The sequence below is a fragment of the Ostrea edulis genome, chromosome 6 (genome assembly GCF_947568905.1).
Source record: "Ostrea edulis chromosome 6, xbOstEdul1.1, whole genome shotgun sequence".
Classification (NCBI taxonomy): Eukaryota; Metazoa; Mollusca; class Bivalvia; order Ostreida; family Ostreidae; genus Ostrea; species Ostrea edulis.
The window spans coordinates 45,239,803-45,264,983 of record NC_079169.1 but is presented as its reverse complement, the minus strand read 5'-3'; the positions used below and the strand labels follow the sequence as shown (position 1 = coordinate 45,264,983).

General features: G+C 36.4%; 1 protein-coding gene across 1 annotated transcript in view; it reads left to right on the top strand.

Annotated features, from left to right (window-relative positions):
• The first annotated feature begins 1,090 nt into the window (after positions 1 to 1,090).
• The window catches only part of LOC125647246 (zygotic DNA replication licensing factor mcm6-B-like), a 24,094-nt gene continuing 3 nt past the window's right edge, over positions 1,091 to 25,181 (top strand). Inside the window, exons 1-17 of the mRNA XM_048873938.2 lie at positions 1,091 to 1,271; positions 2,528 to 2,671; positions 6,046 to 6,156; positions 6,313 to 6,475; positions 7,649 to 7,788; positions 10,300 to 10,412; positions 12,972 to 13,117; positions 13,721 to 13,871; positions 14,314 to 14,459; positions 14,734 to 14,979; positions 16,538 to 16,693; positions 22,906 to 23,034; positions 23,129 to 23,290; positions 23,436 to 23,562; positions 23,705 to 23,854; positions 23,982 to 24,121; positions 24,279 to 25,181. The exon at positions 24,279 to 25,181 is cut by the window's right edge and continues 3 nt beyond it. Of these exons, the coding sequence (XP_048729895.1) occupies positions 1,180 to 1,271; positions 2,528 to 2,671; positions 6,046 to 6,156; positions 6,313 to 6,475; positions 7,649 to 7,788; positions 10,300 to 10,412; positions 12,972 to 13,117; positions 13,721 to 13,871; positions 14,314 to 14,459; positions 14,734 to 14,979; positions 16,538 to 16,693; positions 22,906 to 23,034; positions 23,129 to 23,290; positions 23,436 to 23,562; positions 23,705 to 23,854; positions 23,982 to 24,121; positions 24,279 to 24,389 (2,427 nt within the window). The 5' untranslated portion in view covers positions 1,091 to 1,179 and the 3' untranslated portion in view covers positions 24,390 to 25,181. The remainder of the gene's footprint in view (positions 1,272 to 2,527; positions 2,672 to 6,045; positions 6,157 to 6,312; positions 6,476 to 7,648; positions 7,789 to 10,299; positions 10,413 to 12,971; positions 13,118 to 13,720; positions 13,872 to 14,313; positions 14,460 to 14,733; positions 14,980 to 16,537; positions 16,694 to 22,905; positions 23,035 to 23,128; positions 23,291 to 23,435; positions 23,563 to 23,704; positions 23,855 to 23,981; positions 24,122 to 24,278) is intronic.

The following is a 25,181-nucleotide window of genomic DNA, read 5'->3' as shown; positions in this document are numbered from 1 at the left end:
TAACTAAGCTGACTCAATTTCTAATCAACTTTATCAAAATAAGAAATAAAACAGTGTAAGTTGGAAAACATATAACTCTAGACCTTCTTGATATTTTTTCTTTGTCGTTCTCATTTTTGTCTTTCCGTCTTCTTGTTTGTAAGATGAATGAATAAATAAAAAAATATATCACGGTTTTTCTAACGAACGTGTTTAGCTGTGATGCCGTACAGAAAATATTGTCGTGTGCCCAAAATGGTGCAAAGTGAAATCAGCAGAGCGTGCGTTATATAATATTCTCTTACATTGGTTCAAATAGCCATACATATGTACAATTGGTTCCCAACTATATTTGGTTATCAACAGTATACTGTTATTTGTTTGAATATGGTCTAGTAGCAGGATCAGGAATATTCAGTACCTAATGCAGCACCATTCCGGCTCTCACCAGATAGCGTTAGAGTACGTTATATAAGTTTCACCTTCATTATTAAAACTCATATTAAATAAACTAAATTGGAGAAGAACTGCATGGTTAATCATTATTTCTCAGTGATTTTACAAACTGTTGCTTTTGTTTTCAATGATTGTTAACTTAGTCATAGATGATAATGTAAAACTTTTTACTTATCACGTGACTGTTCAAATGAAGTTAAGAGACATAAAAGGAAGTATTTTCTCCTTGGAGCTAAGTTGACAGGCAAGTTAGCCTAAATGGATGTACTTGAAAGAGAATAAAAAGGAAGGGGTATGACTAATTACGAATTTACTATGATAATTGAAAACGCTAGATTATCAATTACCTGCCATTGAATGTTGTATATCTTAATTCTAAAAAGATACAAATTATAGAGCAAAGAACCAAAATTGGATTTTTGTTTAAAATTATAACTTATCTAATCAAAAATTGCAATTACATATAACTGGAAAATTCTTAATCACCGGGAAAGTCATGATACCGCATTCTCCGACAAGCAAGCTCAAATAATAGATATAAGAATTATGCATGACAGTAAGCACCAATCTAAGCAAACCGTAAGATTGAGGGGTGAAGTTTTGTTACCTGCACAATTACTTTTTTTAATAGAATCGGGATCGGACTTTTAGTCCCTGAGTCACGTGACTTTGAATCGCGGGAAAATCTTGGCGAGGACAATAAGAGATCTACAAAGGGCTATCTGCCAAACAAAATTTTTAATTATGGATGTTGCTGAACAAACGATTGTTACAAAGCAAGTGAAAGATCAAGTTGGCGAAAGATGTCAAAAATTGTTTCAGGATTTTCTTGAAGAGTAAGTGATGTGATCTATGAATGGCATGGCATGGTGAATGAATCATTGAATGAATGAACGATGTTGTAGAAGATCTGTATTATAAATACTGTTGAATATCCAATATTTTTGGGAAGGGGATGATTGTTGAAGGGTGTCATTTTTGTTATGATTCGTTGTAATTGTATGGAATGATTCATTGCGAACACGAATGGGGCTTCTTAAGCTCTGACAAGTGCTTGTTTTCACCCCCACCCCCACTTCGAATAACTTGCGTTTATTGATTTAATTATTTCTTTGTTGTAAATCTCTCTCATGTCAACAATGTCTTGCATACTCCAAAGTCCAAAATAGCCCTTTTTAAAAATGATGGTGGCGAAATATGTTGATTTGAGCTTAGAAAAATAGCATAAATTGTTAGTTTACATCCAAGTTTTTCTTATCTCTGTAGATAAGAGTACTACACTCATTAAAACTTCTAGCATAGTAATACAACAATATAGCTAAATTATTCATGATCACCTACATGTCCCAGTTTATTGACTTGGTTAAAGACCTAATTAAACCTAATTATAAATCCCCCCCTCAACCCTGGTCTTGTCTCTACTCGAATAGTAGTTGATTTTCTATCCTGGTTCCCCAGTTTTCCCTTTTACCATAACCTACATAATGAACTTTGAATAATGTTGTGGTACAGTAATTTTTGCAACCAGTTGGGGACTATGTATTGCCATGCAATACTCTCAGAATGCTTGTTAGATTAGAAGTTGATATTTTTCGAATGATTGGTTTTAATTGTTGTGTTAATTTGAACTAGATGGTAGAGTGATATATATACACAAAAGAAGGATGCATCATTGTTCCACAACATGGATTTTTTTAGAGTCTGTAGAGGGCCAAAATTCGGCCCCATTCCCAATGCTGAAAAGCAGGTGTTTTTCCTAAAATGATGCCTTAAAATTTCCAAATGATGGATGCTTTGATGAGAATATGCCATGAGGGGCCATCCAACCTCAATGCCACTTTTTTAGCAAAAAAATTGTGACAGTTTTTTCTCTGCCAAAGACTGGAAATTAAAGCTTGTTTAAGCCAGCCATATTGATTATAAAACATCAAATGGTGAACTTTTTGCTTGTTTTTCTTATTCATTTGTATGAAACAAATTTCCCAATTTCAATCAAATAATGCTATTTTCCCAAACTTGAAGGCCCTGGTCCCTGGGTTCAAAGGGTAAAAAAAATCCCTGCACAAATGATTTTTATAATAATTGATTTCAGGTTCAGGGTGGACGGTGAGCAGAAGTACACAGTAGGAATTAATGACCTTGGAAGACCCGAGAGGAATACCTTGACAGTCAGTTTTGAGGATGTAGACAAGTTCAATCAGAATCTTGCCACCACCATTCTTGAGGAATATTATAGGTAAGAAACTCTGTATTCTTTCTGCAATGTATTTTTCATATTGTTCTAATGCAATCTGTTTGCCATGGGTTAACATTTGCATATCTTCAACTTCTAAGTTCTTGTCAGATACCAGTTTTTCCAAAATTGTCATGCAACATCGATGAAATATAAAGGGACATAAATTAAGAGTTTTGTAGTGACTTGTGAGTAGTGGTGGGGCCAAAATATCTAGATTTGATGCATTCTTTTATAGATGTTATGCAAAGGTAAGTTGAATAAAATGGTGAACACACAATTCAGAAAATGGCAACCATTTTCAAAATGGTCTCTTAGAAATATGCATAAAATTTTCAACTTTTTTTTATCTCAACGAAATTTGGTAAGTTGAAGAATGAGGATGGTGCATAAAATAAACTCAAAAATATTGAAATGGCCACTTAAAATGCATCAATTTTTCAATGTTGTCCAATTGGTGTGTAGTGGTACTTGAGGATGGTTAAATAAAAGGTGAACTAATTTCTGGATAAAACTTATAATGTTATGAACCCCTGCCCACATTTTGTCGGTGGTATCTGAAAATGCTTTTAAAAGATCTTGAGGGATTTTACATTATGTCTTGGGGGTATACAATCAAAATTTGAAATTGATTTAGGTAAATGTATGATTTTTTTAAAGCACTAAAAAGGATGGGGGGTGGGGTAATACATGTAGATGTTTGAAATATATGATTTACAGTTTGATGTGTAAAATATATTGTCAGTGATTTTTTTGGGCCAAAATGCCACCGATATTCGGCTGTTTCCCCTCACTAAAATTAGCTATTTTTCCCAATTATATATATATGTTTTTCCCAATTTGAAATCTAGGCCATCTATAAAAAAAAAAAGGTTACCGTATATTGCTGACAAAGAGTAAATACGTTTTTATACCCCCCGCAACAAGTTGTGGGGGGGGGTATACTGGAATCGGGTTGTCCGTCTGTCTGTCCGTCCGTCCGTCTGTAGACGCAATGGTTTCTGGACTCTAAAGCATTATCCTTTCCACCTACCGTCACCATATCATATATATGGACTACCCATGGGATGAAGATGTTCCCTATCGATTTTGGGGCCAAAAGGTCAAAGGTCAAGCGCACTGGACATCGAAGTAGCAATATGGTTTCCGGGCTCTAAAGCGTTATCCTTTCCACCTACAGTCACCATATCAAACATATGGACTACCCTTGGGATGAAGATGTTCCCTATCAATTTTGGGGTCAAAAGGTCAAAGGTCAAGCACACTGGACATCGAAGTAGCAATATGGTTTCCGGGCTCTAAAGCGTTATCCTTTCCACCTACAGTCACCATATCATACATATGGACTACCCATGGGATGAAGATGTTCCCTATTGATTTTGGGGTCAAAAGGTCAAAGGTCAATCGCACTGGACATCGAAGTAGCAATATGGTTTCCGGGCTCTAAAGTGTTATCCTTTCCACCTACAGTAACCATATCATACATATGGACTACCCATGGGATGAAGATGTTCCCTATTGATTTTGGGGTCAAAAGGTCAAAGGTCAATCGCACTGGACATCGAAGTAGCAATATGGTTTCCGGGCTCTAAAGTGTTATCCTTTCCACCTACAGTAACCATATCATACATATGGACTACCCATGGGATGAAGATGTTCCCTATCGATTTTGGGGTCAAAAGGTCAAAGGTCAAATGCACTGGACATTGAAGTAGCAATATGGTTTCCGGGCTCTAAAGTATTATCCTTTCCACCTACAGTCACCATATCATACATATGGACTACCCATGGGATGAAGATGTTCCCTATCAATTTTGGGGTCAAAAGGTCAAAGGTCATGTGCACTGGACATTGAAGTAGCAATATGGTTTCCATTTAAATTCTGTAATGGCTTTTTTCATCGCATGGAGATGCTGTGTTCCTAGATACCTTTTGGATCATAATACTGAAGTTTTACCTATTACCTACACCCTTTGGGAGATTGGGGTAAGCGGGGGGTATTCTTAGTGAGCATTGCTCACAGTACCTCTTGTTTTCTTCAGTTTTATTCTCCAAACCACTGCACATGCAAAAGGTTTTGTAAAGAATATGTAAAACAATAGAGGCATCCATATAAGCAGATATGCAGCGAAGTATATAGTTTCCAGATACACGTTAAGCCATATCGTTGACAATTTAGTTTGACCGCCATTATATGTAGGGTCAGGCTAATAACAGGAAGTGGTCAACAGTATAGGGTTTTACTAAAATCCGAAAAATGCTAAAAGGAGAGACATTCTGGAAACTTGATTATTATAATATTTACAAGATTATGGGTACAAATGCTGGTGAATTGATAATTTATTATTTTCTTTATGAAATTAGACAATAAATATTTCTTAGAAAAAATAAATACAAACAAAAAAATTATTTGATTATTTTATGCATCTTTACCATTTTAATTTACTATGAATGATTTTTCCCAATTTGAAGAAAATATCGCAAATTTTTCCCAATTCAAAAGGAGGGATGGTAGTTTGAAAAACAAAAAAAATCACTGATTGTCTCCATTAACTAATAGCACACATAAAGTTTGTTTGTACTTTGCTACACATATTTCACAAACGTGTGCTGAAGGTTTTTTTTCCATTTAATGGGGGGGGGGTGACTTTCAGGGTTTTGCAAGAGGAGTGCAAGTCTGAAAACAATATGCAAATTTGTTTATTTTGCAGAAAGTGGACTTAAAGTAATTTATTTATTTGGGTTGGGATTCAATACGCCAGTTTCGAGATACGAACTCTTCTGTATAGGAGGTGCATTTAGTGGAACTTTGAATGCCTAAGTGGGACATAGTGGATATACAGCCAACAGACGATGAAATGTATTAAAAGCGGCTTTTCTTTAAGTATGTAAATGTCGGAAATACTAAATACTATTGAAAGAAATGTTTTACCGAAGTGGAAACATACAAACAATGTCATATTTGCAAGAAATATCTTGGATATGGTACTTATGACAAACAAAATAACGTGATAGGATAAGAATTCTATGTATTTAATTACTCCCTAAATACTTATCACTTACTTAGTTTGTGTATCAGTCGAATTTGGGTTATCAAACGGCGTATGAGAAACTTGCTGAGTACATTCACTTATGCTGTGATGAATATCTGTCCCACTCCCACGTGTAAACAAATTCTTTCGCGCCTTACTATGTACAAGAGTTCTCCAAAGGGAAATAACTCTAACGTATCTCGAAACCGGCGTATTGGTGTATCCAGCCACTCTGTAAAGTTGTCACCGAAAAAGCAGATCGTATGATTATTCAAATTTGAGGTTGTGTATGTAAAACATGAATTTAGAGGGATGAGAGTTATGCTGGAAATTTTATATTTGCAGAGTGTTTCCATATTTGTGTAGAGCGGTCAAAAATTTTGTCAAGGACTATGCTCAGACTCCACAAGGAAAAGAATACTATGTCAGTTTCACAGATGTTCCTACCAGACTCAAGTAAGATATTGTGAATTACCCAGAGTTCAGATTAAATTTGATTTTAATTGATTAATTATGAATAAATTATATAAGTGGGCAATAATTTTAATTTGATGAAGATAAAGAGATAATTTTGTATAATTTGTCATTAAAACTTATCCCCCCTTTTTGCAGGGTGAGGGAGATGACAACAGCTAAAATTGGAACCCTCCTCAGAATCTCTGGTCAGGTGGTGCGGACACACCCGGTTCACCCGGAGCTGGTTCTTGGCACATTTATGTGTCTTGACTGTAGAACAGTCATTCCGGATGTAGAGCAGCAGTTCAAATTCACACAGGTACACTTCGAAATATTCATGTCAGAATAAACTGCTGGTAATTGGTTAGGTAACCTGAGTCTCTGGAGTAATTAGTAAACATGTCAACAGGTTGCTTTTATTAGGTAACCAGGGTCTCTCGGGTGGCCTATTGCTGTTGGTCTTTGTCTGTCACCATGCATTAATAATTGAACATTTTCACTTCTTGATAAATACCCTTCCTATTCTTTTCAAATTTGGCATGCAAGATCTTAGGTACAAGGGGGATATGATATATAAATTTCTTGACTCTACAAAAGCTGTAAATTTTATGTTCCCTGGAAGGTTCCGACCTCGGGTGGGCCAAAACTCTGTATTTTAAGATATGTATGTGTAAAACATTTAGGCTAAAAAAAAAAAATTAATGTTTAGTTTCTCAGGCACTTTTTTTTTGTTAAATGGTGAGGCAGGCAGGGTTTTTTTCTTCTTCTCCAAATCGAGCTTTTTTAAAAATACTAAATCATATTCATACGCCATACTCTCAGTGTGCAGTAACAAACCTCTGTGTATCTTGGGATGTTTTATTGCCTCCTCGGAGAGGGTAAGAAACTACAATGAATACAAACAAACTTTAAGAACAAATCCAGGTTTTACACTAAGCCAAAATCAAAAAATTTGAGCAGGACTTGTTTACAAGTGACAAAAGGAGAAATTAAAGTCTAAGAATAATACACACAATCATATCAGTGCTTTCTCAAATCTTGCAATATAATTCTACATGTAAAACTGATTTTAAACAACATTATAACAAATTTCAGTACGAGTCGATCCATGTTTTAGAGCAGGCTAACCACATGCAAAATCATTTTCCTATAAATCCTAAAAAATACCTAGAGTGCTAAGTGAACACTGCAGTTATGCATATTAGGTGAGTTAACAACATAAATGCAAAGACTAAAACTTACAGTTTGTGGACATCTATGCCGAAACCATACAAAAATATCAGACGGCACTGTGGCGCGAAGTCGTGTTTACATTGAAAATTCTTATCCGGATATATGCAAAAACTGACAAACGGATTAATTGGAAATTAAAGAAAAATCATAACATCACACTCAGAGTCCCAAAAAATTCAAATATTATAATAAAATATGTTTTAAAAACGCATCATGTTTTATGATGCAATCTTTAAAGAATTGTACTTTTGTGTTTCAGCCCAGTATCTGTAGAAACCCTGTGTGTAACAACAGATCACGCTTTATGTTAGACGTCAACAAATCCAAGTTTGTTGACTTCCAGAAAGTCCGAATCCAGGAGACACAAGCTGAACTTCCCCGGGGAAGCATTCCAAGGAGGTATACCTAATCACAACTTCTTAGATAGTACAGGATTCAACTCACCGGAGCTGAAAGCTCATGCTCGCAATTTACATGTAGCTTTGTCATCTGTCTGTAAATTTTTCACATTCTTATCTTCTTCTCCAGAACCACTTTAGCCATTTTCAATCAAACTTGGCATAAAACATCCTTGCGTGAAGGGAATTAAAATTTTCAAATAAAGGGCCCTGTCCCATTCAACGGGGAGATAATGAAGAATGAAGAAAAAGTTATAATAGGGTGGTGTCATTTAAAAGTCTTCTAAAGGACCACTGGACCAGGCCAAAATAAAAATATTGTTTGTTTCCCCTCGCCCGACCGAGTCTGAAAATTCACACCGACCCCTAAGTTTTTATTACGCCATTCTGGTGAAGTTTTTTTTTTAAATTTTAAGAAATATTCAAGGTCGTTTCTGGTGCAGATCAGTATTTTATAATGACAAAAATTTTCTATATCTTCTTTGGTTTCAATCCAAAATTAAAAAATAATAATACGAATACAGGAGGTGTTCTGGTCCGAAATCTAGAAATTTCGCCGCCTCCAGCTGGAGGCGGCATTCTCTGGCTGATTTCAAATACTTACAAGCCGAATTCAATTTTAAGCTCATAACTAATCAATAAAACGATTCGTCTTCTACTTACTAATATCAATTTTATGGGTTCTTTCATCACATAAACAGTCTCTTGAAAACATTTTATCAAACTGTCGAGCTTTGTTTTGAGTCACGAGACTCGTTTGCTCAAATGGCAGTGAAAATTTGGTTGACTACAATTGTTGGCTTCTGTTTAATATCGAATTTTGGATTGATATTTTCTTTTAATCGATATTAATAAGTACAAGAATCATGATTGTTTTATTGATTAGTTACAAGTGAGTTTAACATTTAATTCGGCTCGCAATTCGGACTAGTGATCTGCAAGATCGAGATGGAGAAATGTTGTCTATACGAGGAGCAAGGAAACAAGAGAATTCGGGGCATCCAGTGTGCAAGTTGTGTTCTTCAGATGGGGAAAGTGTTGATATTTCGGATGGATGCGATATTTTTGACAGTCAATCAGAAGCATTCTCAATTTAACTTATTTCTGAACTAATGCTATATTTACAAACTGGAAAACACCTAATTATATGCACATGTGTAACTCAGCTCTGATTGGTTGATGTCAGCATCCATTTTGTTTGATCGGCAAAATCAAGTCCCATTGAAACGTTTTCTGGTAAACTAGATCTACCGATATTATTTAAAAATATAATCAAAATCACTATCATATATAAATTCAGATAATGTGCAAAAAACAAAAGCATAAAATGTCAGTGAACCATAAATAAAAGACAGCAACCGAGTTTACCAATTTTGTAACACCATGTATCCAAAACTAACACCATTGTCCATAGTTGCAACATTCTCTCTAACTTTATTTAAGTGTTAGTATGTGGTATAAATAGCAGAGCAAATTCTGATGAAACCCAATGTTCGTCGAATCAACCAATATGTATACATGTAGTCCAATGCCTAAGTTTGGTGGTTAGATAATGAGCATTTCCAAAATACATGAAGTACTGTCTGAAATATCGACACCTTTCCTAATTGCAAAACATGGCAATCAAAGCAGAATTTACGCGAGAACTGACTATACGAGTTTGATGAGGAAACATGGATGATGTGCTTCACGACGTTTGGTATCGGGCATTGTTAATGGTTATAGGAATTTCATAATAAATAAAATTCTGCTAGCTAAAAAAAACAACTTTTTACCTACCTACCGACCTTCCTCTGAAATTTAGGGTCGGGAGAGGGGAAACAAACATATTTTTAAATGTGGCCCCAGAAATGTGAAATTAACAGGGGTAGGGTGAAGTCACAATAGGGGATCAGAAGTTTTACATGCTGATGCTGACACATACACCCAGAGCGCACAGATAGTCTTAACCTCAAAAATCAACTTGTGAGAGGGATTTCAAGACATACATCAACTTTCTCTGCATGCCAATATTGTGGAAATAGCCCTTCAATATACTACAGAGTCAAGGGTTGAAATTTATCGATGCAACATGCCTTACAATGAAAGGGTTGATTCTATTCTCCTGCATCAATTGTAACAGTTTATTTCTTTGGTGCATTGACTCTACATGCACACAGTTTAATTTTCACTTAATATTTTATTATTACCGAGTTATTTTAAAGGTAAAACTTCGAAAAGAATTTTTTTAATGGATTTTTTATCAATTGGCCTCTGAGTATGCATTTGTAATTCTCCGCCATTTACTTTGCATGAGGATAATCTGATTAAGGAACGGGGTTTTTTTGTTTTTTGTTTTTTATAAAGTTGAGCCCTGCTCATATCCTCAAAACAGTAGATTTGACTCAATCCACGAAAATTGATGCCCACGAATATTAATGAAACCACAGTATCATGAATATAAAAGGGATTCTTTTAGAGCGAGTTAATAAGCATCATTCTCCTCCATCATGTACTTTGTTACATCTTGCAGTGTGGAGGTTATTCTTAGAGCAGAAGCTGTAGAGATGGCTCAGGCCGGAGACAAGTGTGATTTTACGGGAACTCTCATTGTGGTACCTGATGTTTCCACCATGTCTTTGCCAGGTAAATTTTCTTCATACTTAAGTGTCAAATGTGCAATATACAGAGATATGCAAGGCAAAATGTGACACTAATGTTTATTAAGGTACCACACAGAAATCTGTTGTAATCACTTTCGTTCTGACACAATGCAGTTGACAGTTTTTATACACACATCTTTGAGATGAGCTGAAACTTGCTGTGTAGTTTCTTTGGGTCCCTCTAGATTATGTGGAAATTTTGATCCATTTCAACCTCTCTTGCATTAGTTTTGCCACTTTCTTTGAAATATAATGTGACTTCTTTCACAGGGTTTAAGTTAGCACCTTATTTTACAGTGTTTGTATGGGTATTAATATTGTGCATGTAGTAAGGATTTTGTTTCTGGTTAAATTTAAGAGAATAACATTTTGTTTGACTTGGTCACTTTTGAGGAAATATTACATAGGGAGTACATAATTTGTTCGTCTAACTTCTCTCATAGTTTTAAAGCTGGGGCCTTCTTATTTTACAGAGTGTTTGTATGCATATTCGGGGGGTTTTGAAGGTCTGTAGAGGGTTAAAATCTGGACCTGTTCCCAATTATGACAAACGGGTGTTTTTCCTAAAAGGACACCAAAAATTCCCAAACGACGATAGAAAAAGATTGCAAGCATTTAAGCTAGAGATCGTTATTCTATATCAGTGTAACCAAAAAATTTCACATTACTAAAAATACTATCATCCAAAAGTCAGAGAAGAGGATACTTAAATATTTGTATACTATGAAACTAAAGATATATCTTCAAGTGAGGAATCCATGTCCACTGACAATTAGTGACCAGGTGTCCACTGACAATTCATGACAAGTGACCAGGTGTCCACTGACAATTAGTGACAAGTGACCAGGTGGAAAATCAACAAGAGATTGGATTCCATGTCCACTGACAATTAGTGACAAGTGACCAGGTGGAAAATCAACAAGAGATTGGATTTGAGATTGAACACTGTCATGACAGTGACAGAAGTTTTTCAATGGAAGCAGATTCCAAGGATTTTACTTCGATTTAGTAAATGATAAAGAAAACAAAAGTATTCAAAATGTTGAAGATTCAGAGGAGGTAGAAATTGTTATCTTCACCAACCATCTGCAAGTTGGAGACCCATGTTAATTTCCTTTGGTAAAATCTAACTTGGACTCTGCCTGGATCATGGCTTTACTGGAACATTTTCTTTCTTTCTTTACCACCAAAAATGGGAAATTGAAATTGATGATTGGTAGATGAATTATTTTCTAGCTTTTTATCACCTCGCAATTTATTGCGAGCGGGGATATAGTAACAGGATCGTGTGTTGTAGGTGTGTGTGACACTAAGTTTGAAAAACTTCACATTAGAACATAAAATTGGTATTACTTAAGAGCTAGGTCTGATAAAGAAATGGAATCGTCAAAAGTAACGAAAGGATGATGGGATCTACAGATTAATGTCAAGGGACTCCAGTGACCTTGACCTCTGACCTTAAACATAAGTCTGGTATAACTTAAGAACTGGGACTAATAGAGACATGAAATCTTCAGAAATGAGAAAAGGATGTAATGACCTGATAAACTAGTATCCCCCTTGACCTTTGACATAGATTATAAAAACTTGTATGACTTTAGAAACAGGACTGATAGAGACATGAGATCATAAAAAATTATGAGAGGATGTTGGAACCTACAAACTAGGACATCAATTTAACTGAAGGAAAAAAGTGGATTTTTTGGGGGGAAAAATTCAAAATCAAGGTCTTCTTGATGGAGATTTTTTAAATGAAGTTAAAATTGGCATGGATTTTGTCAAGGGAGGAAAGTAGTAGTACTCAGAAAAAGCCACATTTATACAGCCAGTACTTCATTTGGGAGACTTTATAATCGGTAGATTATAATCATATCTCATTATTGTTATAGAAGGCAAACACCATGCAGAAGCTTGTGATGTACTAGACCATTCGAGCTACTTACCACAATGTTTACTAGCCATGACCATACTTCCACTAGCCCTGACCAAACAAATTAAAACAATGATTTATAACCCACAAATTTCAATGAGATGTTTAATGTTTTATTTGTTGAATAAAATACAAAGAACTGAATAATTGTGTTGATGTCAAGTTTATGCTTGGCTTTTTCCACAGATTGTTAGATATAAGTCTGAGTGTGGATAATTGATAGTATGCAATAATGTAGCTTCTTAAAATGATTTCATCAGCTTTATTCTTAATGGTATTGGGGCCTCACAGCAGGTGTCCTATAGTGATCGATCTGTGTGCACATCCTTGCAAAAGCTTTTCCGGACTTTTGTTGTGTCTATTCTCTCAGCTGTTTAATTGAAAATATCTGCATAAATTTATATCCGTGGCTTACAGACCAAGATGGGGTTGGGCTTTGTTGACCTGTTTCAAGATGCATGAATTATATCAATTGGTAACATATCAAGTTTGAGTTCTTCAAATAAGGCCACAAAGTGGAGCCATTTGTGATATTTACCATTATATGATATCAAGTTCAGTAAATAGATATGGAAGTCATCAGAGTTCACCTGTGCATTTTTTGTGGGATAGGTGCCAGAGCTGAAACCTCTACAAGAATGAAGGGAGCGGAGGGATATGAAACAGAGGGTGTCCGTGGGCTAAAAGCCCTAGGAGTCCGAGATCTGGCCTACAGGTTAGCCTTCCTAGCCTGTTCAGTGTCCTCCAGTAATCCAAGGGTGAGTGTCTGCTGCAGTCAATCTCTATATGAGTAATCCAAGGGTGAGTGTCTACTGCAGTCAATCTCTATATGAGTAATCCAAGGGTGAGTGTCTGCTGCAGTCAATCTCTATATGAGTAATCCAAGGGTGAGTGTCTACTGCAGTCAATCTCTATATGAGTAATCCAAGGGTGAGTGTCTACTGCAGTCAATCTCTATATGAGTAATCCAAGGGTGAGTGTCTACTGCAGTCAATCTCTATACGAGTAATCCAAGGGTGAGTTTCTACTGCAGTCAATCTCTATACGAGTAATCCAAGGGTGAGTGTCTACTGCAGTCAATCTCTATATGAGTAATCCAAGGGTGAGTGTCTACTGCAGTCAATCTCTATATGAGTAATCCAAGGGTGAGTGTCTACTGCAGTCAATCTCTATATGCTCTCGTGCAACCTGTATGTATCTCAAATTAAATTTTAATGCAAGTTTAATCAACAAATATGCTGAGTTATGTAAAGCTGCTGAAAGTGTATCTTCAGAAAGTTCTAAACAAAACTTTCCATGAGCTGGGAAATTTTGGTCATGCTGACTGTGAGCATCATATTTCTGTATTTTTTCATGCACAGTTTGGAGGTCGTGATCTTCGAGATGATGAAATGACAGCTGAGACTCTGAAGAAACAGATGACGGCCGATGAGTGGCAGAAAGTGTACGACATGTCACAGGACAAGAATCTCTACCACAATCTCTGTACCAGTCTCTTTCCAACCATTCATGGTATCAATTACTGTTAAGGCCTTCTTTTGGATATTAATGGAACAAATCCTTGAATTCCATGAATTTCAATATGTAGTATTTGGATTTAGTACTTATTTAAGGAGTTGAACTTTATAAGAAGAGAAAAAAACCCAGTAAACTTTCAATTCTTTTTATTGTAATGCACATTTTCTAGTGAGTATTTCATATAGGTAGGAAAAAAGTCCTAGTGACCTTTTTCAACTTTGAAAATCTAAAAATTTACTTTGCATGGCCTAAATAGATAGATATCCAGTATGTAAAAGAAATATGAATGCTCTAATGACACACATTTTATTTGTCCCATAAAATTGTCAATTGTTCCTTAACTTTCATAACAATCCCAGATTGGCATCTAAATAATGAGAAGTTTTACAAACATTTCTTACATGTATTTAGGCTTTTTGATTATTTTGTGTTGTAGGCAATGAAGAAGTCAAGCGTGGTATTCTACTTATGTTGTTTGGAGGTGTTCCTAAGGTCACTCTTGAGAAAACCAATCTCCGTGGTGACATCAACATATGTGTAGTAGGAGACCCAAGCACGGCCAAAAGCCAATTTCTGAAACAGGTTAATAATCATTTTGATGTCTGGCATCGTGTATCTTCTGATACATGCATGTCTAAAATTAGACTGTACACTGTACTCGTAATTTTAGGGGGATCAGATTTTATAGCTTAGTTCAATATCTGATATAGATCTGGCATTATCACTTTGATAGGGAATGATGGTGTTACAATAATGAAAAGAGTATCTTTAAATTGTTTTCTATGATAAAAGTACAGTGTAAGATTCAAACAAAAAGAGTTTACAGAGAGTATTTAACATAGTTTGATGTATATAGGTGGAGGAGTTCAGCCCTCGGGCTGTTTATACCAGTGGGAAGGCAAGTTCTGCTGCTGGTCTGACAGCAGCTGTGGTGAGGGATGAAGAGTCTCACGAGTTTGTGATAGAGGCAGGTGCTCTCATGTTGGCTGACAATGGGGTGTGCTGTATTGATGAATTTGATAAAATGGATCCCAAGGACCAAGTGGCCATTCATGAGGCTATGGAACAGCAGACAATCTCCATCACTAAGGCTGGAGTCAGGGTCAGTTTCCTTATTTTCATAACAGAAGTAAAACTGTCACAAAATAAAACTGTCAGGGTTTACAAGGAGATATCAGGAAATGCATAATATTGATTATGAAAGTTGAATATTTAACAGATTTTCACATACCTGTATATTTGTAGTGTTTGAGTAACGTAGTGGTTACAGGGCTCAACACTACTAAACCAGTTGGACCACTAACTTAAAATTACCACCACCCTAACATCACTAGACCAGTCCTCTATTATAATACACATATTGGTATCGTAAATAACATACTATGTATTGAATAAATATTATGAACATCAGTCTGTCATCAGAATGATGAGAATGCATGTATTTCTAGAGACAGAAATTTGAAATGATTTTCAACTTAAAAAACAGGTCTATCATATTGAAATGACTTGTATTTTGTATTTATTCTGATTGTTGCACATTTTCTTTTTTCTTCAGCATAGAATTAGTCTCCATAGCGATCCTGCATTAAAACATGCTCTGTCTTCATTTGTTCTAAATACCCTTATCTCCCCCTCCGGTAATCTCAGCGAGATACTAAGTATGTCAAGGCTGGATATTTGGACTGACGCCGCTTCGGAAGTCCAATGTTAGTTCTGTCCAGACTGTCTGTCAGTCCAAATATCCAGCTTTGATGAATCTTGCTGAGATTATTCCTCAGCCAGAGAAACCAAACGTCTAATAGTGACACATCGTCAGTGTAAACAATCTTAATATATCGTATATTGTCTATCCATTTCATTTTATACGATTGGAAAGGAAGCTGATATTAAATCAAAAGTTTATTCTTGTTTTGTTTATGTTAACAAAAAAAGATAATGCAGACACAGTTGTTGTACATCGTTGGTAACCCACAGTTGGTGTCACTATCTTTTGCCAATCAGATCGCAAAATTCAACACACCAACAAACAAATTTTTCAGCCTTGTGTCCCTCAAGAGGTATAGTAAGGGATAGCGATACTGACTGTGGGTTGCCAACGACGTTGTCGTAAAGAAAATTACTTTCAATATGCCACCAGAGGGTGTAGTGCATTAGAGAACATGACAGGAAAGATAACTCTGGGTAGAAAATTGTGATATAATGAAAATGATTTTGAATGAAATGCGATAAGTACTGTAGATTACAAAGTGATGATAAACATTGATGTTGTTCTAGAAATTTCCGTTACATATACTTTGGTTTTATAATTTCTAATTAAACATTTTGACCAGACCAGTTGAGCTTCCATTACACAAAATAAACTAGATCGGACGAAGCTTTTACTAGTCTTAGTCGGTTGGACGTAGCTTAGTGTTGAGCCCTGGGTTCTCACTGCTGCAACCCGAGTTAGATCCTCGGGATGACATTAGTTGTATGTTAGAGGGTATGGTTGTCGCCCACTCTGACATGTAGATTTTCTAAGTGTACTCTGGTTTCCTCTCGCATTAGTGACCCCTTTGCACCAATATCTGAGCCAATGAGAAACAGTAGTATGTGTTGTAGAACTTGTTTGTTAATTGTTGTGACATACAAATAAAGTTTTCACCTTTAAATTTTTTAAGGCTACCTTGAATGCCAGGACATCCATTTTGGCAGCTGCCAATCCCATTGGAGGAAGATATGACAGAACCAAATCTCTGAAGCAGAACATCACTCTGACAGCCCCCATCATGTCAAGATTTGATCTTTTCTTTATCTTGGTGGATGAGTGTAATGAGGTAAGACTGTACATAGATGTCATTAAATGCAGTAGGGAGCCTTACAGTCTTCAGGGTGCGTGCGTGTGCCTATGCATTGACAGTTTTTCAGACTTTTTTGGCTCTCCCTGCCACTATTGAATTGAGAATTTATACGTGAACTTGTATCGTCAGATGAAGTTTGAGTTTGGGCTTATGTAGTATTTGATATTTTTATTTCTCTTCAACTTAATGCATAGTACTGTAGTAACGGTATACACAGCTTTACACAGATAAGACCACCTATGAACTAGACACGTGACAGTCACTTGATTTGTGCATTAGAATTGGCGTAGTGACAGTTGTTTGTAAACACCGATTTAAAATAAAATTATTCTGGTTAAAACAGATGAAATAATGTATGACAAGTAGAACCTCATAAATGCGATGATTTAACAGTGTTTTGGGTTGTTTTTTTTTTAAGGTGAAAAAATTTGTTGAAAGTTGAACCCATCCACCTTTAAGCAACATTATCATAATTTCACAAAAACTGTTTATATAACGATGTAAATAACAGTCATAACAATTTCATGGAACTGTTCCTTACAAATATATACAATGTCTATGAAGAATAAAGAATCTACTGTATATTGGATTTGATAAAGAAATCAATGAAAACAGAGTTATTGCCCTTGAATTCAGCAATTCATTATACATATATAACGGAGGTTGGTATTGGTGACAGCACGCTTGAAGTAGTGACAGACTTTTGCTACTTGGGCGACATGCTGTCATCAGGTGGAGGCTGTGAACTCGCAGCAGCTACACAGGGCTCACACTGGACCAAAATTTTGTGTCGGAACCTGGCGCGCGTGCATCGACTCATACATGTTTACTGTAGATCTATATTTCATGTATATTATTCAAGAGGCATATACATCATATCTCTGATTATTCTTACACAATGTATACAACATAGCTTTGTTTAGTATTTATCACAAATCACTATAATTATTAGGATATTGTGAAAATCGATTGTATTTCAGCAGATTGCTTTTTAGTCAGTCTGATGACATTGCAGCACAATCATTGTTTTATTTCTAAATATTGTTTTTGGCTAAGTTGACTCAATTCTATTTCATACCAGAAAAAATTAAAAGAGTATTTCATAACATATAAAAACTGGCTGTATTAGATAAAGACAAGAAATGAGTTTCTAAATGTTTATTAATCATTTTAGTGGTGTAAATGACATATTACTCATTAAATTTGCAGTCTAGAAAGTCACTGATGACAAAGTTACTGAAAATTAATTACTGTAATACATAACACATGATCATAGTTTCACATCATATTTTCACTGAAGAATCCTGTTTCCATCTTGAAATCCAAAATGACAAAGTGGTCCTTTGGTGAATCTCATCATGTAAAGGAGAAGGGACTTCATGAAGTCTGAAACAAATTTTAAATGGCTAAGATGATGTGAAGTCAAAAGATGACAGGATAGTAATTTCAGAAGAACCTACTGTCTTGCGTTTCCTCATGGCCATTTTCTAAATAGATCAAACTAAAGACCTAAAGAATAATGCAATTTCCCAACATTCCTCTATTTATACACTATACTAACGTCAAATGGATTAGAAAATATAGCTGAACATTCTAGTTTACCTTTCTAGATGAAATCGCTTTTGTACTGTGATGAACCGACAAATTAAATTTTATATATTTTTATTAACACGGAAGTATCTTCCATTGACTAGCTTGTGTGCACAATCACACGCTTTTTATTCCATCCAGTACAAAACAGGTAGCTCCCCAGTAATGACTCCGGGTATCTCTATATTTACGATATGTACTGTAGGCAACTAGCACGCACAAAGTTCATTTCATTCACACCTACCTGCACATAGAGGATCAACCCTTTGTTTAGTGTAAACTGCTAAATAAACAAGACGCCCCTAAGTCTTATTGTTCCCATGCGACAGGGTATCCACATCCTGCACAGGTAAAACAGCCCTGAGGCTGCTTGGATGCCAACAGCTGAAATTCAAAATGGCGCGCGAATACTAAAATACGAAATATCCGTGTCGCATTTCCGGAATTTCTGTCGCATTTTTTTCTGAAAAATCGCAAAATGCGACAAATGCGATGGGCAGCGCGAGCCCTGCTACATGTTGCAAGGCTGCCTGGAAACAGTTTAGAGAGCTGCTACCAATCCTAACCAACAAGCACCTACCAACAGCTACTAGAGGGCGTGTCTACTCCTCATGTGTCAGAAGTGTGCTTATGTATGGCTGTTTCTGCTAACACTAAAAAGAGATTGCAGCGTAACGTCAAAGCAATGATAAGATGGATCTGTTTGGGGAAGCCTGATCAGACCATTCCGTTTGAATCCCTCCTCGCTCAAGTCAACTTAAAAAGCCTCGCAGACATCATGCAGAAGAGCAGACTGCGTTGGCTGGGGCACGTTGAGCGCAGCACTGGCTGGATTGATCAAGTCCGACAACTGAATGTACCAGCGGAGAGGACCACTGGCAGACCCAAACTGTCTTGGGAGAATGTCGTGAAGCGGGATAGGAAAACCCTGGTTATGGATTCCGTCAACCCTCCTCACAGACAGGAATGGAGAGGAAGACTTAGATCGAGACTGGACAGTCAGGCCCCACCCTCAACAGAGGATTAATTGATGGCTTGATCAACAAATAAACTGGATATGATGATGATGATGAACTTCAGACTTCAGTAATGATTTATGTAATAATTTGTGTTGCTGTTACTATTTCGTTTATTTTGTCTATGTTTTCGTTGGTTAAAAAATACCAGGTTATACATTACACCATCCAGAAAAATACCAATCTTCTTAGGACATGCCTATAAGTCGGACATAGAGTTTCAAACCAAAACTTAACTCTCAAAAATCCGACTTGTAGATGAGTATACAGAAGGCATTTTTAGAAGTTGTCAAAATACTTCTTGTTTTATGCTGTTGCTGAATATTAGAATTTAGCATAGATATGCAGAACAGGATTTTTCTCTCTCTAGATTTCATAGCCTTTGGGACCTGTGATACTTTTAGCTACTACTCGGATGACCGATTGTTTAGATAATACAGGATATCGGAAATAGAAAATTTTGGAACTCCTCTGCCCTGGTTTGAAGATTAGTTTTCAGAGTGTTGCAAGTGAATACCCTATTACCAAAACAAGAGTTATTGGATTGAATTTCTCGTGTTTGGTAGCAGAAATGAAAAAAAAAAAGGTCTTGTTTCCTAAACCGTATGCTTTTTTTGAGTCATTAAAACAATTGACCACTATGAAATGATATAATGAATCACAATTTATTCATTGATCTCCAGACATGTACATGCAGCAATACGTAGCCCTCCCCCTCATACACATGCACTTCAGCCCATCTCCCACCCACCCACACACATATTCTTGACATTGCGTTAAATTATCAGATACATTTGTTATTCATACATGCAAAGATCGATTTATTAGTTGATCACTTAATATAGTAGCAGTGAATGGTAGTGGAAATGCAAGGTTGAATCAATGTACTGAAGGATACCCCTCCCCCTTCACAATTTAGGGGTTTGGGCAGAACTGCTTTTCTTCCTAATTAAGATTTTTCATATAAATATAATGACACCTTTTTATGCCCCCCGAGATCGAAGATCGGAGGGCATATTGTTTTTGTCCTGTCTGTCATTCTGCAATTCTTTCTGAAACTTTAACCTTGCTAATAACTTTTGAACAGTAAGTGATAGAGCTTTTATATTTCACATGGGTATTCCTTGTGACAAGACCTTTCCGTAGGTACCAACATTTTTATGCCCCCCTTTGAAAAAGAGGGGGCATATTGTTTTGCACCTGTTGGTCTGTCGGTCTGTAGACCATGTGTTGTCCGCTCAATATCTTGAGAACCATTCACTTGATGATAATGATATTTCATATGTGGGTTAGTTATGAGTAGAAGAGGATCCCTATTGTTTTTCAGGTCAAAGGTCAATCTACTCTGGACATAGGAATATAATGTCCGCTCAATATCTTGAGAACCCTTTGCTTGAAAGACATCAAACTTGGCACACTGGTACATCCTAAGGAGTAGATGACCCCTATTGATTTTGAGGTCATATAGTCTAAGGTCAAGGGTCAAACTGGGCATAGGAATATACTGACCATTCAATGTCTAGAGAACCCTTTGCTTGACAGACATCAAACTTGGTACGCCAGTACATCTTCAGAAGAAGATGACCCCCATTGATTTTGAGGTCACATGGTCAAAGGTCAAGGGTCAAACTGGACATAGGAATATACTGTCCGTTAAATATCTCGAGAACCCTTTGCTTGACAGACATCAAACTTGATACACTGGTACATCTTCAAGAGAAAATGACCCCTATTGATTTTGAGGCCACATGGTCAAAGGTCAAGGGTCAAACTTGACATGGGAATATACTGTCTGCTCAGTATCTTGAGAACCCTTTTCTTGACAGACATCAAACTTGGTACACTGGTACATCTTCAGGAGAAAATGACCCCTATTTATTTTGAGGTCACATGTTTAAAGGTCAAGGGTCAAACTGGACATAGGAATATACTGTCCGTTCAATATCTTGAGAACCCTTTGCTTGACAGACATCAAACGTGTTACACTGGTATGTCTTCAGGAGAAGACGACCCCTATTGATTTTCAGGTCAAAGGTCAAGGGTCAAACTAGACATTGAAATATACTGTCTGCTCCATATCTTGAGAACCCTTTGCTTGACAGACATTAAACTTGGTACACTGGTACATCTTCAGGAGAAGATGACACCTATTGATTTTGAGGTCGCGTGGTCAAAGGTCAAGGGTTAAACTGTACATAGGAATATACTGTCCGCTCAATATCTTGAGAATCCTTTGCTTGACAGACATCAAACTTGGTACACTGGTACATCTTCAGGAGTTGATGACCCCTATTGATTTTTAGGTCACATGGTCAATCCACTCTTGACATAGGAAGATATTGCCTGCTCAATATTTTGAATTGATGATACTACTCTCAATTAAATGATGTGTGTGTGTGTATAACCCTTTTCAATTTTGCACCATGGGGGGCATATGTGTTTTACAAACATCTCTTGTTTACCCTGTGACCTTGATCTTGGAGTTTGACCTACTCTTTGAAAACTTTAACCTTGCTAATAACTTGTGAACAGTAAGTGATAGAGCTTTGATATTTCACTTGAGTATTCCTTGTGACAAGACCTTTCCGTGGGTACCAACATTTTGACCTTGACATTTGACCTACTTTTAAAAAAGAAATATACATTTGTCATAACTTCTAAATGGTAAATATTAGCTTTCATATTGTACATGAGCATTTCTTGTGACAAAATCTTTCTACTGGTACCAAGATATTTGTCCTTGTGACCTTGGCCTTTCTACTGGTACCAAGATATTTGTCCTTGTGACCTTGGCCATATTCGGAATTGGCTATTATCGGGGGCATTTGTGTTTCACAAACACATCTTGTTTTTACGTTTTATTCCCCAGCCCTCAACTTTTAAAAACGATGCTAAAACGTGCCTGAACTCGCTATATCTGATGATAAGTAAGTAACATGTACTTGTTAACTGAAAAGTAGCCACAGTAGTTAACGCAGAAAAGTTATCTCGTTAGACATACTAAATATTAAAACCAGGACGGAATCGGGAGATGAAATAATGGTTCCAATATTCCGTATAGCAGGTTGTTGAACTCGAGTTTTGATGTTTGAAAAGATTACAATATGTTGAACTAGGACAATTTTAGGAAGTATTTTACACACAGAATTCTTGGTTTGTCTATCTGCCTTCTGCCACAGCTTGATAATGGCTGATGCTACCTTTTCTAAAGTTCTACAACTCATGGATTAAGTAAACGCCCTACATCAGCTTTTGATGTGTGTATTATGTACCGTTTCCAGTACTCTTGAACTTGACAAATAATGCCACAAAGCAGGGCCCTTTTGTGATGCTTGCCATCACAATGATTTGTAGTTAAATACTATGTCATTAGTTTGGGGGGGGGGGGGGGGTTTACAAGATGGACTTTTAAATCCTCCACTAACAAAAGAAAACCAACTACAATAATGAATGATAGCTATTGACTACGAAGCATGCCATATCTTCTCAAACCACAGGAAATTATCTCAAGAAAGTAATTGATTTTATAGTAACGTCATTCTATTTTTAACAGAACTGAAAGGCTCATATGTATATTAATAGGTGACTGACTACGCCATTGCCAGGAGAATTGTTGACTTGCATAGCAGGAACGAGGAGTCAGTTGACCGTGTATACTCTGTGGAGGATGTCACTAGATATCTCATGTTTGCAAGGCAATTCAAACCTAAGGTTAGATTGTGATAGGAGCTATATTTCTCTTCACAGTGTTAAATTGTTATTGTAGTCAGTGCAATATTTTACTTGGTACTCTATATCTGTGTAGATTAGTACTGATGCCCAGGAGTACATGATAGAGGAGTACAAGAGACTGAGACAGAGGGATGGATCAGGAGCACACAAGTCAGCCTGGAGGATCACGGTACGACAGCTGGAGAGCATGATCCGGCTCTCAGAGAGCATGGCCAGGCTCTACTGTGTGGATGAGGTAAATGACTACACCATTTTATGAGAACAGGCTTTTAAACAAAGTACTTGCTCATTCAGTTGACTACAGAAATCTCTGTCTAGTTCATTGCAGAAATTCAACATTTTATCTTTAAATTTTACGTGACTGCTTTTCTTCCTTGCAGGTGCAGCCAAAACATGTAAAGGAGGCTTTCCGTCTGCTCAACAAATCTATTATCCGTGTCGAACAACCAGATGTTCATCTGGAAGAAGACGAGGAAAAAGACAAGCAAGAGGAGATGGAAGTAGAAGGTATTTATCATGGAGATGTTGAATGATTTATCATGAAGATGTTGAATGATTATGAGAAGTAGAAGGTATTTATGAGAAAATATGTAAAGAGTAGTTGAAACATTGTGTAATGCAGTTTAGTTAATGTACACGCTTTATACAGAAGATGCAGAGACTCCAGCTGAAGCAACAGGTCCTGATGGAGATGCTCCAGCTCCACCTAAGAAAGGCCTGAAGCTGACTTACGAGGAGTACAAACAGATGGCCAATTTAATGGTGCTGTACATGAGAAGGCAGGAGGAAGAGGCTCTTGGTAAGGCCATATTTTAGATACCTTGTGTTTGAAATGACTGAATGAAAGGAATTTTGATAGATTTTTAAGTTCTTATCTGCTGATATATGATTAAATGTTCTATTTGGTATCACAATAATCTTTGTAGAAGATGAAACTCCAGGCTTGAGGAGAAGCGAATTGATTGGCTGGTATCTCAAGGAATTGGAGTCAGAGATCGACTCGGAAGCTGAACTTATTGAAAAAAAGACAGTAGTGGAGAAAGTCATCGAGAGATTAGTACACCATGTTAGTACTGAAAATAATATTCTGCACAGTTTTAAAGAGTTTGAACACAATTATATACCACTGATTTACACGATTTGTTTCTGATATTCTAGGTTTAAATTCGAATGTCTTGCTTGCTTTTGTAATACACACTTGATTTTTGTTTTCGACTTTGCAGGACCATGTTTTGATTGAGTTAACACAGACAGGAATGAAAGGACAAGATAGCTTGGTGAGAGAGGATGACCCATACATCGTCGTACATCCAAACTATGTCATGGATGTGTGAAAGTGACCCTTACATCGCCATACATCCAAATTATGTCATACATGTAGATGTGTGAAAATGACCTTTGGTTTGGAAAGGTGTTCTGATACTATTACTAGACTTGGACTTGTTCATATTGCAGACAAATTTTGCAGGTTTGAGAAAATTGGTAAAGGGAGAAGACTCTTATGTTGGTACCTGTTATTTTATCATGCTTAATGAGATGTGAAAGAAATACTACTGTTCATATGGAGATTTCTCAAGATTTTGAAACTTTTTATTATAGAACTATTGTATTAAGCTGATTTTCATAAGACTTTTGTTACAGTATGTAATGTTTCAATGAATTTTTAATGCGTATTTATTGCTTATAATCTTATTAATGCTGAGAAACAATTATTTTACTGTGAAGAAAATAATGGTGACCATATGTTATTGCTACTGTGTTCAAGTGAATATACCATATTGTATGTAAAATCAATAGTGTATATGACTGGTCTACATACTTCATATTTTCAATGCATTTTTGATGCTTTACTTTGTACCCTTATGAAGCATTGCTGCTAAATGTCATACAAGTCTTTCATCACATATTTGATATTTGTTATTTTGTGGATCATCATCTTTCATGTACACCTCCTGAAGACCTGGTTTTCCAAATCATTTGAAATGCAGGTTAGTACCTAGCAATGAGTGTGCTAGTGTGTTGTATATTCTTTACTCAGAATAGTATAGAATCTATCTCTGAATTCAAAGTACAGCTGTTCATATGCCACTTGAGAAAAATTGCAAAGAATAAAGAAATATTAATTA